The sequence below is a fragment of the Phascolarctos cinereus genome, unplaced genomic scaffold, assembly GCF_003287225.1.
Source record: "Phascolarctos cinereus isolate Bilbo 61053 unplaced genomic scaffold, phaCin_HiC Scaffold_3;HRSCAF=262, whole genome shotgun sequence".
In the NCBI taxonomy this organism is placed as follows: Eukaryota; Metazoa; Chordata; class Mammalia; order Diprotodontia; family Phascolarctidae; genus Phascolarctos; species Phascolarctos cinereus.
Window position 1 is genome coordinate 186,836,271 of NW_027555736.1, and position 17,896 is coordinate 186,854,166.

Consider the following 17,896-nt stretch of genomic DNA (forward strand, 5'->3'; position numbering starts at 1 on the left):
TGGCTTTTATTGAATGGCCAATAATAAGCCTAGCAGTGGTGAGGAACCTGGGCCTTAAGGCCGCCTGTGGCCTTCTAAGTCCTTAAGTGTGGCCCTTTGACTGAATCCAAATTTTACAGAACAAATCCTTTTAAAGTTTGGATTCAGTCAAAAAGAAGGATGCAGGTGGCCTTAAAGCCCAGGTTCTCCACCCCTGGCCTAGCTCAAGCCTCCTTGTCTCATTGTTTAGGTTTTGATGGCTTATGAGTGGAAATAGCAATTATTTTCTGTTCTGGTCAAAAACTCTGAGGTCCTTCCCCTCCCAGATTGAGATCTTTTGGGTGGTAAATTGGGCCATCTCTTGTCTCAATCCTTATCTACTCCTCAATCATTAAACAGGTATGGCCTCAGACTCCTGGGAAAAGCTTTAATTTAGAAAGGCCAAGGTCACCTGTTGCATCCCAGGCCAGCACCAGTCATCTTGACCTTTGTCTTTTTTTTTTTTTTGCTTTTTGGTGAGATGATCAGGGTTAAGTGACTTGCCCAGGGTCATACAGCTAGTAAGTGTTAAAAGTCTGAGGCTTTGCCACTGGACTCTGATGACTGTGTTGGAGGGACTGATCACTTTGCACAGCTCTACCTCACTCAAATCCAATTCACTTTGCAAGTGAATCATCCACATGATGACACTGGTCCTCTTCAAGAAAGAAGCATCAACAGCAGCAGTAACAGCACCTAACTCACAGGATTGCGTGAGGACCAAATAAGATGAAATGTATAGGAGAGCTTTGCAAACCTTAAAGCACCATATGAGTGTTAATTACTATTATTGTACGGATCTGGGAGCGGATGCTTGGAAGTGACAATCAAACCCATGACAGTCCTGTGGCCAGGATGGGACGGATACACTGGATCGGGAAAGAGCTGGAGGCCTGTTAGCAGGGAGTAATCCAGGTGTGAAAGTGTCGAGGAGGTGACTAACATTTGTGTTGTCAGACAGTGAAAGCAGAATAACCAAATACACTTGTTAGGCCATCAGTTTAATTCAGTATTAAAGTCCACTAAAGAATTGATACTTTCATACAGCCTGCATATAAATCTCATTATATAAGTTTCAAGGTAATTGAGGATCCTGTTGTTTTCACTTTCAATACACACAGGCCCTGTAATTTGGCTCACTCTTCAACAATTTAAGTAGATTGTGCTTCCATGATAAATAACAGTAATCACGACCTGATTGTGAATGGCAAGGAGAGAGGTAGAGTTGGAAGAGGATCCGAAGTCAAGTACTCCATGGGTATACTTTGAGTTGACCTCGGCTTCCAGTCCCGAGAACACCTATTCTGTGAAGTCAATGGCATCCCATGAACTTGGCTCAGAATTCTCTGTTGCAGGGCTCTCACAGCTTACAGGCTTGGCCAAACTGTTCTTGGGGGGGGGGCAGGGGGGGGTCATTACCGTAGTTTCTAAGCTATGTCCCTAAACAGTGCTATTCCCTAAAATCAACAACCCAAACATGTCTTGAACTTTGCCTAGCATTTGCTAAGATGTGAATGCTGGGACCCCACTTACTTGATGAAACAACATTTCATTGTATCAAGTCCATTCCAATTCTGAATGGTCAGTGGCAAACTAAAATATGGTGCACTGCTTGTCTACATTGCTGAAGATGCCAATATGGCTTAAATGTACACACATTGTCATTATCCTGACCAACAAAAATGACCATAATAATACAAATTTAATTTTTTTTTCCAGAGAAATTTAAAACTGCTTCACAGATCGCATCCCCCGTTTTCTTGGGACATCCATGCAAATGAGAGAGGGAAGAGGCTAAAGTCATTATCTGCACTTTATAGAGGAATAAGGATTTTTTAGCCCAGTTCTCCTCATTTTACAACTAAATGTTAAATGACTTGTCCACGGTCAAACAAATAGTATGTATGACTATATCATACATATGTACATATGTATATATATGTACATATGGACAAACTAGGATTTGAGCTCAGGTCTTCTAATTCCGATACTCTTTTTTTCCCCCTTTTTTCTACTGTATCAAGTTTCTTCTCAGTTAAAACAAGCTCTGGTTCTGCGGTTTCTCCTCTGTCACAGTCCTTAGTCTTCTCAGATGATGGTATGCCTGAGCCTGTGGCAATATTCCTCATCATTTCAGGGAGTTATTCAGGAAGAGTTTTATTTATTTCTTTATTTTTTAAATTAAGAAAACTGCAGTGGTTTCATCGTGGGTCTGAAAGTCCAATGTCCCTCTCATTTGTTACTTTGTGCCTCTTCCCTTCCCTCACATCTCTCCCTCTCCCTAGTATATGAAGCTGGTACGTGTCCAAGTCAGTTTGACTGTGTCCGTCTCTCAGTGAGAGAGTGTGTCTTCTACCAACTAATCAGTTGGCATTAGACTCTGATGCAATGGTGGAAGAGACAGAAATGCCATCCGTGAGAGTCACCATGTTTACGATGAACACGCTTTCTTGAACTGCTTCTTCCTTTCCACAGCTAGGCGTAAGCCTTGAAGGATCGTGTCTGCGTTATTCAGGATGTTGTATTCAGAGAGGTTGACCATTCGGTCAAAAGCAGACTCCGTGTAAGTTACCTCCTTGGTGGCATAGGGAGTATTGTGGCTGTAGATATCAACATGTCCATCCTCCATCTCCTCTGGGCTACGCTCCACACCTAAGGGAAGAGCAAAGAGACCCTCCAGTCACTCTGCTGACCTCTGACCTATATCTGCCCCCAAGGACTGGGAACATTCCAGTGATGGTGGAGTATCTGGAATCAATCCTTCCAGATAAGGAGGAACCCGATCAAGGAAAGGGTATGGTTTATGACATTTCTTGGACTTCAGCCTGACCCTCCTGCACTGATTCCTGCTCCCCTTGCAGCTTCTCCTTAGAATTCCCAAGCTGATGGTCACTCTTGGGGTTCTTCTTGATCACATGCTTCTTTCTTACCCTTTATGTATATGCTAGGTATGGTAGATGGAGAGCTGGCCCCAAAGCCAGGAAGACTTGGGTTTAACTCCTGCTCTGAAACATACTGTATTTCACTGCACAATCATTGCAGATTTTATGATAAATTTTTTTGCAAAAAAGTGGGGTGCGACCATTGTGTGAAGTTTTTTAAAAAAAATTATGCCACTATTACTTGTCTTTTAATTTCTGTGTCTCACACCAACTTTTCACTCACTGAAAACTGTCTTTCAGCAGTTCTGTTTCCATGCTGTTCAGTGAACACAATCACTTTCAACTTGAAGCCCGCAGAATAGTTTTTATATTTACCCATAATCAGAAAGAAGTGCTTTGCATGTGTCAATGTATCGGCAGACGAACCATACAGTTTAGCTAGCGTGGAAGATGCAATTCTTACCATATCACGGGACTTACGGCAGCTTTGCCTGCCTGCCTGCTTCCCTTGCACCTGCAGCTTGACAATACCGTTAGTATTGCAATGCTCTAAACAAACCACACAAGCCGGCTTTTGGAAATATACTGACAATGCAAGTGTGCTGAGAATTCTAGGCTTGTGACTTATAGTGCACGAGAGATAAATGCATATCCACATGCCACTGGTGAGTACATTACTGCTCTGTTTACCTTTTAAGTGACTTGACAAACAATTATACCATGTAATGATTACTCGATGAAAGGTGATAAACCAATTTTTGAAAAAACAGGGTGCAATGATTATGCGGTGGTGACAATTATGCAGTGAAATATGGTACTAGCTGTGTAACCTTGGACAAATAATTTTACCTTTCAATGCTCTAGGGTTGGGGAACCTGTAGCCTGGAGGCCACATATGGCCCTCTTTGACTGAATCCAAACTTCACAGAACAAAATCCTTTTGGATTTGTTCTGTAAAACTTGGACTCAGTCAAAAGACCGCACCTGAGGACCTAGAGGTCCACATGTGGCCTTGAGGCCCCACAGTCCCCACCCCTGCCTTGGGGCAAAACCCTGTTTACCCTGATTAAAAGCTCTGGTGTGTGGCTGTTATAGCCAGCTTGGTCTATCCTTTTTCTAACCAAAGAACTATATTAGCTCAAAGGTTCCTGCAGCCCCTATGAAAAGAATTCCTATTTCTAGAGCTCTCACACAAAGGGTTCACAGTATCGTTGGGACCAAGCCTAGGGTGATTCTGAAAGAGAGAGTGACTTACCTGGGGCTTTATACTTTTGGAAAGAGCCATTGATGAGTGGAAAGAACAGTACTATTGGGGCATCTGGGTCATCTTCATCAGGTGTCAACAGGTAACACTCCTTTAAGTGTTCTTCACCTTCTTCTTTCACACTGTATTTGGGGAAGGGGATATTCTGCACTTTGCAGTACTCACAGGTCTGTTTTAGGGGCTAGAAAAAAAATATCACAGGAGAAAACATGAGTCTTAAATGGGATTGTGCTCACCTGGACTGAGGTTTGCTCCTCATGTGACTTTGCTTCTTAGAATCCCTAGTTTATTTTTTGGGGGGGGTGTTTTGGAGGCAATCAGGGTTAAGTGACTTGCCCAGAGTCATACAGCTAAGTAAGTGTCTGAGGCTGGGTTTGACCTCAGGTCCTCTTGACTCTAGTGCTCTATCTGCTGGGCCACCCAGCTGCCCCGAATCTTCTTTCAAGGCACAGCTCAAGTGCCACCTGTCCTACAGGAAGCCTAACCTGATCTTCCTCAACTGGTAATGCCTTCTTTCCCCTCCCCCTCCACTTATCTTGTATCTCTCTTAGGTATACCTATATATTATATGTACATTTTAGGCTGCATGGTGTAATGAATAGAGGGCTGGTCTTGAAGCCTGGGAGACTTGGGTTCAAAGTCCTGCCTCTGATACAGAGTATATGACCTCAGGCAAGTCATATAACCTCTCAATGTTGGGAGAACACCCTCACACCCTAAAGTGCAGAGAAAATGCCAACCTGCATTGGTAGAGGGTGCTTCCTCACCCAGGAAGAGTTCCTTCTACCAATAAAATCCCAATCCAATCCTTCTTCCCCATCCTATGTACATGCTATTTTTCCCTGGCAGGACTCTAAGCTCCTTGAGCGGGGAACAAGGAAAGAGAAAAGAAAAAGCATTTATTAAGGACTTATTATGTGCCTGGCATGGTGCTGAATGCCTTACAAATATTATGTCATTTGATTTTCTCAGTATTTTGAGGTAGGTGCTCCATTTTATTATCCCAATTATATTATCTCCATTTTACAATTGAGGAAACTGAGGCAGTTGAGTGACAGCTAGGAGGCACAGAGGATAGAGCACTGAAAGTGTAGTCAGGAAGACCTGAATTCAAACCCATCTTCAGACATTTACTAGCTGTGTGACCCTGGGCAAGTCACTTAATCTTTCCCAGCCTCCGTTTCCTCATATAAACTTTTAAAGTGCTATGTAATTGTTAACTAAATATTTGAGGGCAGTGTCTTGTTTCACTTTTTTCTTTGTATTTCCTAGCAGCTAACACGGTACTGGCATGTCGTAGTCACTGAATAAACACCTGTTGTTTAATTGGGCTCTCAGTGCAACAGACCTTACTGGTTTCTGCTGTGAGAAATGCCCAAGACCCCATTGGACCCAATTTCATGTTTTCCAAGGTGAAGCAAACAAACTTAGCTTCCCCAAACGGCTCGTCACTTTTGATTATTTTCAGAATAAAGAAGAGCCAGAGGAAAGAATGCTAGGCTGAAAAACCCCTTCCCCAGGTAACTTGAATGAAAGCATTTCCAATGAAGCCTCCCAAAGCCCTATAAAAATAGAATTGTTATTTATTATTATTATTATTTGTTATTTATTATTTACAATATAGTATATATTATTATTAATTATTGTTACAGTTTTGTAGCCCTTTGTACTTCTCCTGCCCTTATCAGGACCAAACTTCTATCAGCTATTTACATAGCTGATATATTTATATGTCTTATCTTCCCTGTAATACCCTCCCCACCCCTCCACCCCACTCCCGAGCCTGAGTTTCCTCCTCTATAAAAATGAGAATCACAACATCTGTAGTAATGAACTCATTATTGAGCGGCTTATTATGAGGATTAAATCTGATAATGTACATGAAGTGTTTAACAAACCTCAAAGCCCTCCATCTATTTCAACTATAATTAGTTAATCGATTACCACTCTATCAATTTGTTAATAAGCATTTATTAAGAACTATTAGAAAGATTATTGGTTAGAGATTCAGAGCACCTGGGTTCAGATCTCACCTCTGATGCTTGCTTCCTGTGTGACCTTGAGTTACTTCAGTTCTCTGAGCTTCATTTTCCTCATTGGTAAAATGAGGAGGTGTTAGACTAAATGACCTCTGAGGTCCCTTCCAGCTCTAGAACCCTATGATTCCTTTATTTGTTTTTTTGCGAAGCAATTGGGGTTAAGTGACTTATCCAGGGTCACACAGCTAGCAAGTATCAAATGTCAAGTCTGAGGCCAAATTTGAACTCAGGGCCTCCTGACTCCAGGGCTGATGCTCTATCCACTGCACCACCTAGCTGCCCCTGACCTTTTGATTCTTGAGGGTATGGCCTGTGCCTTATTCATCTTGGTATCTTCACTAGTACCTAACACTAGGAGATACTTAATAAATATTGGTTGAATAAATGAAAAGTAAAAATCAAAGTAAATATGAAACCTGTAACATACTTTTTTGGGAGTAATTTTGTATAAACTTCTCTCTCCCTTCTCCTTTGAAAATGAAGACACTGTGGTATCCTCCTTAATGGGCATAAAGCTTTAGAATCATTATCTATTTTTTAAAAATTATTAATTTTTTTTTCTTCAGCACAAGCTATGGAAGAATTTCCAAGTGCAGCAGGCTCAGATCAGTGTCTAGGATAAGAGTCTACTACTAATGGAGTTGATTAAAATTCTAGTCCAGATGTTTAGATGAATGTGATTGGCAGCTGGATGCCTCCTTAGTCATTGGGATGGCTGAGCTCATATTATTCATGAAAAACAACAAAGCTTCTGCCTCTCTTGGTCCAGGATTCCAGAGACCATTGCATCCTCTCAGCTCAGAGCTCACGTGTTCTCCCAGGTATCCAAAAAGAAAGAAAAAAAAAGAAAAAAAAAGAAAGAAAGAAATTACATGCCCCAGAGAATTGATCTCAGAAGAGATTCCAAAACTCTTGGCTCAGACCAAGGATTTAGTATGGATCTGTATAGGCAGAATTTGAGGCTGACCTGATTAAAGCATAAAATAGAGCACCTTGTCTTCTGGACTTGGAGTCAGATGCTTGGGCAATTTTATTTAACCTCTCTGGGCCTCATTTCCTCATTTTAAAAAGAAGGTGTTGGAGTGCATGACAATCTCCGAGGTTCCTGCTGGCTCTATATCTGTGATTCTGTGCTTTGGAGTTCAAGTTCCAGCTGTGATATTTTTTACCTGTGAGACTGTCTACAAGTCCCTTTCTTTCTTGGAGTCATAGTTTCCTCATTTATGTTGCTGTTTTTGTTATGTCCGACTCTTCATCATGCCATGTGGGAGTTTCTTGGCAAAGCTACTGGAATAGTTTGTCATTTTCTTCTCCAGTGGATTAAGGCAAACAGAGGCGACTTGCCCAGGATCACACAGCTAGCCAGTGTCTGAGGTCACATTTGAACTCAGGTCTTCTTGACTCCATGCCCCATGCTCTATCCACTGCTCTACCTAACTACCTCCTCATCTATAAAATGGGGATACATGGATCATAAGTAGTCTTCAGCTGGAAGGGACCTTAAAGGTCATGTAGTCCAACCTTCTCACTGGATTGACAGTTGAGAAAACTGAGGCCCAAGGGTGCTACGTGATATGTCCAAGGTCCCACAGGTGGCAAGCTAAGTATCAGAGGAGAGATTTGAATCTAGGGGCCTCCAACTCCAGGCTCAGGATTCTTTCCACCGTACACACGCAGGACCTATTTCACAGGTAGGTGAGGAAAGACCTTTGGAAACCTTAAAACATGAGAGGAGAGTGAGTTCTCATTCACAGATCAAAGATTTATAGTTAAGAACTTAGATCATCTTCTCTAGCCAGTTCCTCATTTTATAGATCAGTAAACTGAGGACAAGGGAACATAAGTAACTTGCCCAAGGTCACACACCATGACTATTTTTTGCCCTCTAAGACATGGAATTTTTCAGGTACTGGAAAATTCTCAAAATAAAAAAAAAAGTTCTATGTACATGAAAATTTATTTTTCTTGTCCAAGAAAGAACCAGGATTTGAACTCAGGGCCTGTGACTCCAAATTAGCCCTCTTTCCACTTCACCACACCATTGCTATGATTGTTTCCCATCACTTGCCTTTATCTGGGAACCTGCACAGTAATTAAGATGTATGATGATGTCAGCTTTCCTCTCCGGTCTCAGGAGGGGTGGGTAACTGGAGTTGATGAAGAACGCAGTATCCAGCAGGCAGAGATGGCTCTCAGCTTGTGTCAGACGGTTTGGGAAACAATCCAGCACTGTGTCTGAAAGCCAAGCCCTTTCAGTTATTAATATATCCCTGCTACTTGTTAACAGCGCTGCTCCCTTAGCAACAGTGTATAGCAAAGGGTACTGAGTGTTCTGCCTGATCCTTCCCAGACTGGTCTCTTTTACAAAAGGCCCACTGGACGGCAAGAGAACCCAGTTGCCCCTTGTATATTCTCTAGTCCTGCCATCCTCTCCACCAATGTGGAATATAGCCTCTAAGCGAGCAGAGATCCCTTTCTGCCTGGGGTCATTGGAAGATCACATTCTCTTAGGGATTTTGGTTGACGTTGCATAGTACGGGCAGAGAAAACCAGTTACATCATCTCATTAGATCTCAGTGAAAGGGAAGGGCTCAACACAGCCCTAACAAATTTATGGAGCTGCTCTGGCTCGGGGCCAAGCATGTGGCTGGACACCCTGCAAAGTAAGTCCTTGTTGATGGAAATCATTGGGACAGGCTTACAAATCCATCAGGATGCAGCCAAGTAAGAAGTTGGTGAAAATGGAAAGACATTTACAAGGGCTTTGTTTTTCTTTTTCTTTTTTCTTTTTTCCCAGTGGGCGTGGGTGGGAGGGCAAAGGAGGAGGACAGGGAAAGAAAGGGAGGAAGGAAGAAGGAAGAAAAAAGGAAAGAAAGAGAGAGTAGAAAAGAGGGAGAAAGAGAGTAGGAAAGAAAGGAAAGTGGGTCTTGGAGGAGTTCTCTCTCTCTTTTTTTTAAGTGGAGAGAAAAGAACCAAAAGAAGTCTAGAAAGAAAATTACATAGGCAGGACAGCTTAGGTTGATCTTATATACTTCAAAAGAAAATCAAGCTATACATCATAGAGAGGAGCATTTTTATGGACAATCCTCTTTTCTAATACATACATACATATTATATATACAGACATACATACTCATGCAAACACACACACACACATGCACAAGCATACATACCCATTCTATTTGGTATCCAAAATAAAAATAAAAAAGAATTAATTTTTTTTTTTAAAATGGAGTGACACTCAAAGCCTTGGTGCTCCTCTTTATCAACACAAGTATTTTAAAAATGCCTATTATGTGTCAAGGACTGTGTTAAAGCACCAGGATACAAAGAAAGGCAAAAACATAATCCTTGTCTTCAGGGAGCTTAAACTGTAATGGGAGAGAGACAATGTGTAAACAGCTGTGTAATACAAGTGTAAATTCACTGTACATATTGTGTAAATGGTAGGTAATCTCAGAGTGAAGGCCCTGGGGTTGGGGGGTGGGGTGCGGTGAAGGAGCAGGAGAGGGACTCTTCCAGAAGGTGAAATTTGATCTGAGTCTTAAAGGAAGCCAGGATGAGGAAATGAGGAGGGTATCCACAATTTACGTTATTGCTGCTTTATGGTCACAGGTGCATACCCTCAAAGATCACAGATCTAGAGCTGGAAGAGACCTCAGAGTTCTTTTCATAGATGAGGAAACTGAGGACCAAGGAAATGAAGTGACTTAACCAAGGTCATGCAGGTAGTAATTGTTAAAGACACTGGTGGTGAAGTGTATAGAACACTGAGCCTGGAATCAAGTTCAAATATGGCTTCAGACATTTGCTGGCTGTTTGACCCTAGGCAAGTCATCTAACCTCTATTGCCTCCTCAGGATAATAATAGCATCTACCTAGAAGGGTTGTTGTAAGGATCAGCCGAAAAAGTGTTTTGTAAAAAGTGCTTAGTATCATGCCTGGCACATAGTAGATGCTATATAAATACTGATTCCCTTCCCCTTTCCTTCTTACTTGACCAAGTCACACAGGTAGTCAGGTAGTAATTGTCAGAGGTGGGATCTGACTCCAGAGCTAAGGTTCTTTCTGCTCTACTAAGAACGTAAGGACTTAGAAGGCAGGGTCGTTCTCCTCTCTCTCTCTCTCTCTCTCTCTCTCTCTCTCTCTCTCTCTCTCTCTCTCTCTCTACTTGATTGCTTGCTTGACCCACCACTATTCTTGATACTGCTGAACGGAGGGACAAGAAGGGAAATTTTACAGTCCAGACAAAAACAGAACAAAACAAAATACTTGTAAGCCAATGAAATTTGGGGATTTTTGTCCACCTATAACTAAAAAGCCACTTGCATTTCTTCCATATGGATTCAGGCAAAATAAAAGGATGTCCCCAGAACCAGACTCACCTTTCCAGGTGGTGAACTGGCTATTTTGCAGATAGTCTGTGTGAAGCTGCAGGCCCTGGAGGAAGTTGTGGAACTGAGACACAAAGGCTCGGTAGGTGAGGACATCCCGTAGAGTATTGGCTAGCTTTGTGGCAGGTAACACCACTGTTGTCTCCAGGACGTTTGTGTCGCACTTGGGGATTTCAGGCAATAAAGGTTCATCCTCTGAAAGAAAAGAGGGGAGAGGGAATAGGATGAGGAAACTAGAGTTTCTCCACATAATGAGTTGGAACCTGATGATATCATTTGACAATGGTGCCCCCCCAGCACCTTAGAGGGTTGGAATTCCCTGGCTACGGGATGCTTTTCTTGCAAATATTAAAGCCCTTCACAATCTTGTTCCAGCCTACTTTTCCAGATTTATTACACACTACTCCCCTTCACTATGCCTTCAGTCCAGTCAAAATGGCTTTGCTGTTTCTCACACCTGACATTCCATCTGTCACCATCATGCCTTTATACAATCTGTTTCCCCCATCCCTGGAATGCATCTCTGCCTCTTGGGATTCTGAGTTTTTGTGAGTGCTAAACTCAAGCACCCAAATTACCTCCCTCTCTCTCTTTCTCTGTCTCTGTCTCTTTCTCTCTGAGTTTATATATACATACACACAATTTAAGTATTTTTGTTATGTACCTATTGCCAGGCATTGGAAATACAAAGACAAAAATGAAACAATTCCTGCCCTCAGGAAGTTTTTATTCTATCAAAAAGAAAATACATACACAAAAAAGTAAAGAAATATGTGTGTATTTGTAATTATATATACATATATATATTTGTAGCGCCAACACCTGGCAATACATATACAACAAAAATACTTAAATAGTAGATCAACAATTCAATAAACATTTTATTATTTGCTACTAAGTGCCAGGCACTATGATAAGTTCTAGTACTTAATGAATAGCTGTTGATTGGTTTATTGATTAGGTGGCACAATGGGTAGAGCACTGGACTTGGAACCAGGAAGTCTGAGTTCAAATCCTGCCTCAGACACTAGCTGTGTGACAAGGGGCAAGTGTCTTCACCTCTGTCTGCCTCAGTTTCTTCAACTGTAAAAATGGGGATAATAATAGTATCTACTTCCCAGGGTTGTTGTTGCCTGGCAAAAATACTTAAATATGCACATGCACATACACACACACACACACACACACACACATGGGTAGCTAGGTAGCGCAGTCTGTAGAGTGTCAGTACGGGAATTAGGAAGACTCGTCTTCCAGAATTCAAATCTAGCCTTAGACACTAGCTGTGTGACTCTGGCCAAATCACTTAACCCTGTTTGCCTCAAGTTTCCTCATCTATAAAATCGGCTGGAGAAGGAAATGCCAAACCACTCCAGTATCTTTGCCAAGAAAACCCCAAATGGGGTCATGAAGAGTTGGATGTAACTGAATGACTGAACAACATATATAATAAATACAAGATAATTTGGGGGATGGGGAGAAAGACTTCATGGCAGTACCTGAATTTGGCACTCACAAAAAGTTAGGAATCCCAAGAGGCAGAAATGAGATTTGTTGTCAGACAATAATTGTAGAGTGCTTTATAAACCATTAAGTGCTATATAAATGTTAGCTGTTATTCTTATCGATCGACAAAACGCTGTCTTTTCACTCAAGTAGCTTACATTCTATACCCCAGGCTTGAGGTAGAAAGAACCCAAGGGACAGAGACATAGTACAAGGAAGAGGCCAAGGGATCATGAATGGAGGACAGGAGAGATAAAGGGAATAGGGGCTCAAAGAAAAGAGATCCTAAAGGAGAGGTCCATGCATTCCTTTAGGTTTGTGTAAGACAGTGACAGCCACAGGGAATTCAGAAGTTCGAGGGTAGAGGTCTGTGATACACAGTCAAGATGAAGAGGGGAATGGCAAGTAAGGAGAATTGGAATTTTCATCATCTAGTTCAATGGCCCTTAGCATAGTGCCTGGCATGCAGCAGGTGCTTAATAAATGCGTATTGCTTCTCAATTACTAACCACAGAATTTCAGGACCTTGGACTTCACCTCCCACTCCCTCCCTAGCCCCCACTAAATTGTGCTCCTACTTTCTTTTTTCTTTTTTTCTTTTTAAAATTTTTAATTTTATCTTACTTTTTTTGTGCTCCTACTTTCAACCCAGCCTCCTCTTTGGATATTATTACCTTCTCAAACCCTTTCAGCTTCTCAGTCAGCAAGCCTGGACACTGACTTTGCATTTTCCTTAACACACCACTACTGTTGGACTTTTCCAGTTCACAAACCTGTGCCCTTGGTTGCTGACTTCTGCCTTGCTCATGCCACAATTCTGCCCTGCCCTTACCCTTTGGCAAAGTTCCTTTGGAATGTACCTGCTCCCTGCTCCTCCCCTTCCCCCTCATCTGAAAGCCTTGCTGCACCCAACCAAAGCCCCCATAGTTCCAACCCTAGGCCAGCCTATGGGTGGGACCAGGAGATAACATAACAGTACCCAAGTTATCTTTTGGGGGTGCCACTATAGCTATGTGGCAAAGTCACAGAAATTAGAATAGGAAAGGACCTTGATGGCCACCTAATCCAACCCATCCCTGAAAAGGAATCTTTACTATAATCATTGATTAATCAACAAGCATTTACTAATCCCCTACTATGTGCCAGGCACTGTGCTAGGTAATAGGAATATAAAAATGTAGAATGAAACAATCCCTGCTCTCATATGATAAGTGATCATCTGCTCTCTGCTTGATGACTCCATAGTGCCTCAAAACAGCCCATTCCATCAGTTTTTTTAAGAGGGAAAGATCTTTTATTTATTTATTTTTCCATTTTTATATTTCACTTATTTTTGCAATTAATTAATTAATTAATTTTTCGTTTTCGGCATTCGCTTTTGTAAGATTTTGAGTTCCAAATTCCACCCCCCCATTCTGCTTCCAAAGAGGTCTAGTTAGTCATGTTCTTTTCCTGACATTAATACCCTTGTAAATTTCATGCATAGATCCTGGGTTTTCCCTTTGGGGGCCAACGCAATGAGTGTAGTTTCTTTTCTGTATGACAGCCCTTCAAATATTTTAAGACAACTTTAACATTTCCCTGAGCCTTTTCTTTTTCAAACTAATCATCTCCAGTTCCTTCAGTTGCTTGCTGTTTGTCTAAACTCAAGAATCTGTGATTTCATCATTACAAGCTCTCCTTCCATTGATACAGATAAAAGTTTTTGAATTTCTGGTAGTCAGAATTCGTGAGTTTGGGTATTAAAAGAAAAGAATGGAAGGGGTAGCATGGAGTTATCATGATATGGATTTGTAATCAAAGGATCTTGGTTCAGATCCTGGCTAGGTTCCTTACCACCTGTGTTACCTTGGGCAAGTCACTTAACCTCTACAGGTCTCAATTTCCTCATCTGTAAAAAAAAGGGTTTGGACTAGATGACCTTTGCGGTTCTTTCCAGCTCTAAATCTAGGTTCTATGATCCAGAATGCCAGACATGTCTTAATGAGCCTCTCTCCACCTAGCTGGACAGGTACTCAGACAACAGAAACACAGTCCCACTCAAAGCCCAGCCTCCCCTCCTCAACACTTATCCAGGGTGGTAGGACCTCTAAGAGAATATGCTCCTCTGGAAGAGCCTTCAAGAACCCGGGGTGGGAGTGGGAATTCGGTGGAAGACTGAAACTAGACACACATTTATAAGCATTTCACAAAGTGCTTTGCCTCCCAACAATCCCATGAACTGCGCAATGCAGGTATTATTATCTCCATCTTACAGTTGAGGAGACAAAGGGTCATAGGTTATGTGATTAGCCCAAAGTCACACAGATAGTAAGCAGTACAGTTTATATTGAATGCCCATCATAATCTGGCTCCAGCCTCCCTTTCCACCTGATTTAAGAAACACTCTTCTCCTTATTAGGGCCAGACTAACAGTCTATTTGCTGTTCTCCATACATAACATTCCATCTCATATTCATAGGACTACAGAATCACAGAACTTTAGAGTCAGAAGAGATCTCAGTAGCCCTCTCGTTCATCCCACACCCTCCAAATAATTCCCCCGGGTACTCAAACAAATGGTCATCTTGTGTCTGCTTGAAGAGCTCCAATGAAGAAGAAGCCACTCTATCAAAGGCAGCCTATTCCACTTTGGGATGGCTCCAATTATTAGTAGGTTTTCACCCCATATCAAATCAACATCTGCCTGTCTGTAGATTTTATCTTTTGCTCCTGTTTTTGTAATCTGGGGCCAAGAAGTGCAAGTCTAACCTCCTCTACAAGACAACCTTTCAAATGCTTGGTGCTAGTTATCATGTCCCCTTAAGTCTTCACTTTTTTTTTTCTATCAACAAGCATTTTTAAAGTATTTATTCTGTGCTGGATGTGTTGCTAAGTCCTGGGTATACTCTGCCCTCAAGGAGCTCACTTTCTAAATGGGAGAGACAACATGTAAATAAATAGGTTCTTCTTGTTCTTTCTAAATTTCATTTTACTGAGCCTTCACATCTGCAAGTGAAATTAAACATGCCCAGTTTCTTCAATTTATCCTCAGAAGGCATCAACTCAAGGCTCTTTACCATCCTGGTTACTTTCCCTTAGGCACTTTCTAGCTTTGTTCTCAGGCGTATGCTGGTAAATGTGTGCTGAAAACTCAGGACACATCTTAAGTTTATTCTATATTAGCATTTTCTCTCTCACTTTCTTAAATTTAGGCAATCAGAAATAATAATTCAAGTCTTTATTTGCAGTGTCTGCTGATTTTCAAGTACTTGTGTTGATTTAACAATTGGCTGGCCAGAATGAGCTGTCTCTAGAACATCCCATTAAGTCCTTTCTAAAATGTAGTGCTCAGGACTGATTACAAAACTTCAGATGTGGTCTAACTAGGGCACAGTGCAGTGGGGCTATCACCTCCTTATTCCTTAGGAAGCTGTCTTTCTTAATGCAGAAACATTCATTATTTTGGCTGCCAACTCACACTGTTGACTCACATTGAGCTTGTGGCCCACTAAAACCCCCAGATCTTTTCCATACAAACTATCTTACCATGCCACTCACCTTTCCCCTCTTCTCTCTTGATTTGCAGAGTAGAATTTTTTGAACCCAAGTATAAACTTGATATTTATCTCTATTCAATTCCATCTCATTAGATTTAGCCCAATGCTACACATATCCCGTCTGGATCTTGACAGTCATCCAGTAAGTAATGTAGCATCCTCATCTTTCCCAGGTTTGTGTACCTAGGATTTCAATATGCATGTCACGTCGATCTTTATCCAAGTTATTGATTAAAATGTTAAACCCAGGCCTGGGGATAGATACCTGGAGTCTTCTAGTGGAGACATCTTTCCAAACTGACACTAAACCTTTAATGACCATTGTTTGAAACTGTCCATTAAACCAGTTCCAAATCTATGTAATTATGCTATTGTGTAAACCACACCTCTCCATCTTTTCCCTAGGAATAGCAAAGATGCTTTACCAAATGCTTTGCTGAAATCTAGGTAAGTTCTATCTATAGCATTTCCCCGATCTAAAAGTTTGGCAACCAGTCCCTCACACTTCCTCTTCATTTCTACCTCTAAGAATCCCCAGCATTCTTAGGTCGCTTAGCCTAAGCATCACCTTCTCCATGAAGCCTGTCCTGATCTTCTCCAATTGCTGGTGCCCTTCCCGAGAAATTACTTTGTATTTAATCTGTATCTATTTTGTTTTGATTTATCTGCATGTAGGTTATTGCCTTCCATCCTAATAGAATGTAAGCTTCTTGTGGGCAGGAACTGTTTTTTTCCTTTGTATCCCAAGTGCCTGGCATATAGTAGGTGCTCAATAAATGCTTGTTGAATGAATGAATAAATGAAGCTGGAATTCAAACCTGGGTCTTCTGACTCCGAATTCAGTGTTTATTCTACTACTGTAGTATAGCGAAGCTGCTTTATATCACATTTGCTGGCCTCATCCCTCTTTTCCCTTGTCCTCCCTCCAAAGCAATCACCCTCCACTCCAGATAAGTCATTCTCCTCACCACCCCTATATAAACCATGCCCTCCCTTCCCAGTTCTATTGCCCCAAACTGGTGTCTCCTTCCCTAGCTGACCCAGCCTCTCAGAGAGCCATGTTATAGTTTAGGCATGTGGTTAGTTTGTATCTAAATCCTCCCCGCAAGAGGAAAGCAACTGGTTACCCACCAATATCGTGCACTTTTTCTCTTGTCCACCTGTGGAAAAATTCCTCTGAACTGTGGGACAGATTCCAGGCATCAAGCATGTTCAGGGAGAAGATGCTGCTCCACAGGCCTAGGAGTAGAAGAAGCAACAGTGAGGTTCAGATCTGGCTTCAGATACTTACCAGCTGTGTGATCCTGGGCAAGTCACATAATTCTGTCTGCCTCAGTTTCCTCAACTGTAAAATGGGGGTAAATAATAGCACCTACCTCACAGGGTTGTTGTAAGGATCAAATTAGATAATACTTGTAAAGCACTTAGCACAGTGCCTAGCATATAGTAGTATATAAATACTTGTATCTCTCCCTCTTCTGTCACTTCTGTCCTTCCTTTTTTCCTCTCTCTCCTTCCTTCCTTCTTTTCTTCCTTCCTTCCCCAATAGCTCTCAGAGCTATTGTCTAAATCCATTAAATTCTCCAGAGGAGAGGGAAGGCAGAGGCAGAGAAAAGAGGAGTTCTAAATCCCTGTCTGATCCCTGTCAGATACGAAAGAGGGAAATAAGGCAAGAGCCTGACAGCCCGCCCCCACTCCCCACACCATCCTGGTTTCTGCATAAGGAGAATGATTAATGATTCAAGCTCAGCTTTGCCATTTGCTGCCTGTGTGCCCTTGGGTAAGGGTCATTTAATTTCCGTGGGCTTCAGTTTCCTCAATGGTATACATACATTCTGACCAGCATAAAACCTCTCTGTCTCCCTACAAATAAAATGAGGGAATTCTACTAGATGATTACTAAGGTCATTTCTTGCTCTAAATCTATGATTCTGTAATTCTTTGATCCATTCTGTTATCATTCATAAAGCATTTATAGCCTACCTATGATGTATAGGGAACCACTGAAGGAACAAAATTGTGAAGTGGCTATCATTCCAACACGAAATCTGCTTGGATTTCTTCCACCTAAATTACCAAGACTGTAGAATCATAGATTAAAGCTAGAAGAGGGGACCTTAGGGTCAATGAGCCTGAGCAACAGTGTGCTGATAAAGGTTTATCAATTGGCTCTCTGGGGGAAAAATATTTGCAGGATATACTTTTAAGTTTAATTAAGATTAACAACATTTTCTCCATTATGTTCTTAAGTCTA

The 17,896-nt window shown here is 41.6% G+C and overlaps 1 protein-coding gene across 1 annotated transcript in view; it reads right to left on the reverse strand.

The window, feature by feature from the left end:
• Window positions 1-1,015: 1,015 nt before the first annotated feature.
• Window positions 1,016-17,896, reverse strand: part of PLA2G4E (phospholipase A2 group IVE) — a 72,726-nt gene continuing 55,845 nt past the window's right edge. Inside the window, exons 16-20 of the mRNA XM_078151356.1 lie at window positions 16,774-16,881; window positions 10,589-10,792; window positions 8,272-8,438; window positions 4,156-4,345; window positions 1,016-2,670 (exon numbers count right to left, since the gene is read on the reverse strand). Coding sequence (XP_078007482.1) covers window positions 2,450-2,670; window positions 4,156-4,345; window positions 8,272-8,438; window positions 10,589-10,792; window positions 16,774-16,881 — 890 coding nt within the window. The 3' untranslated portion in view covers window positions 1,016-2,449. The remainder of the gene's footprint in view (window positions 2,671-4,155; window positions 4,346-8,271; window positions 8,439-10,588; window positions 10,793-16,773; window positions 16,882-17,896) is intronic.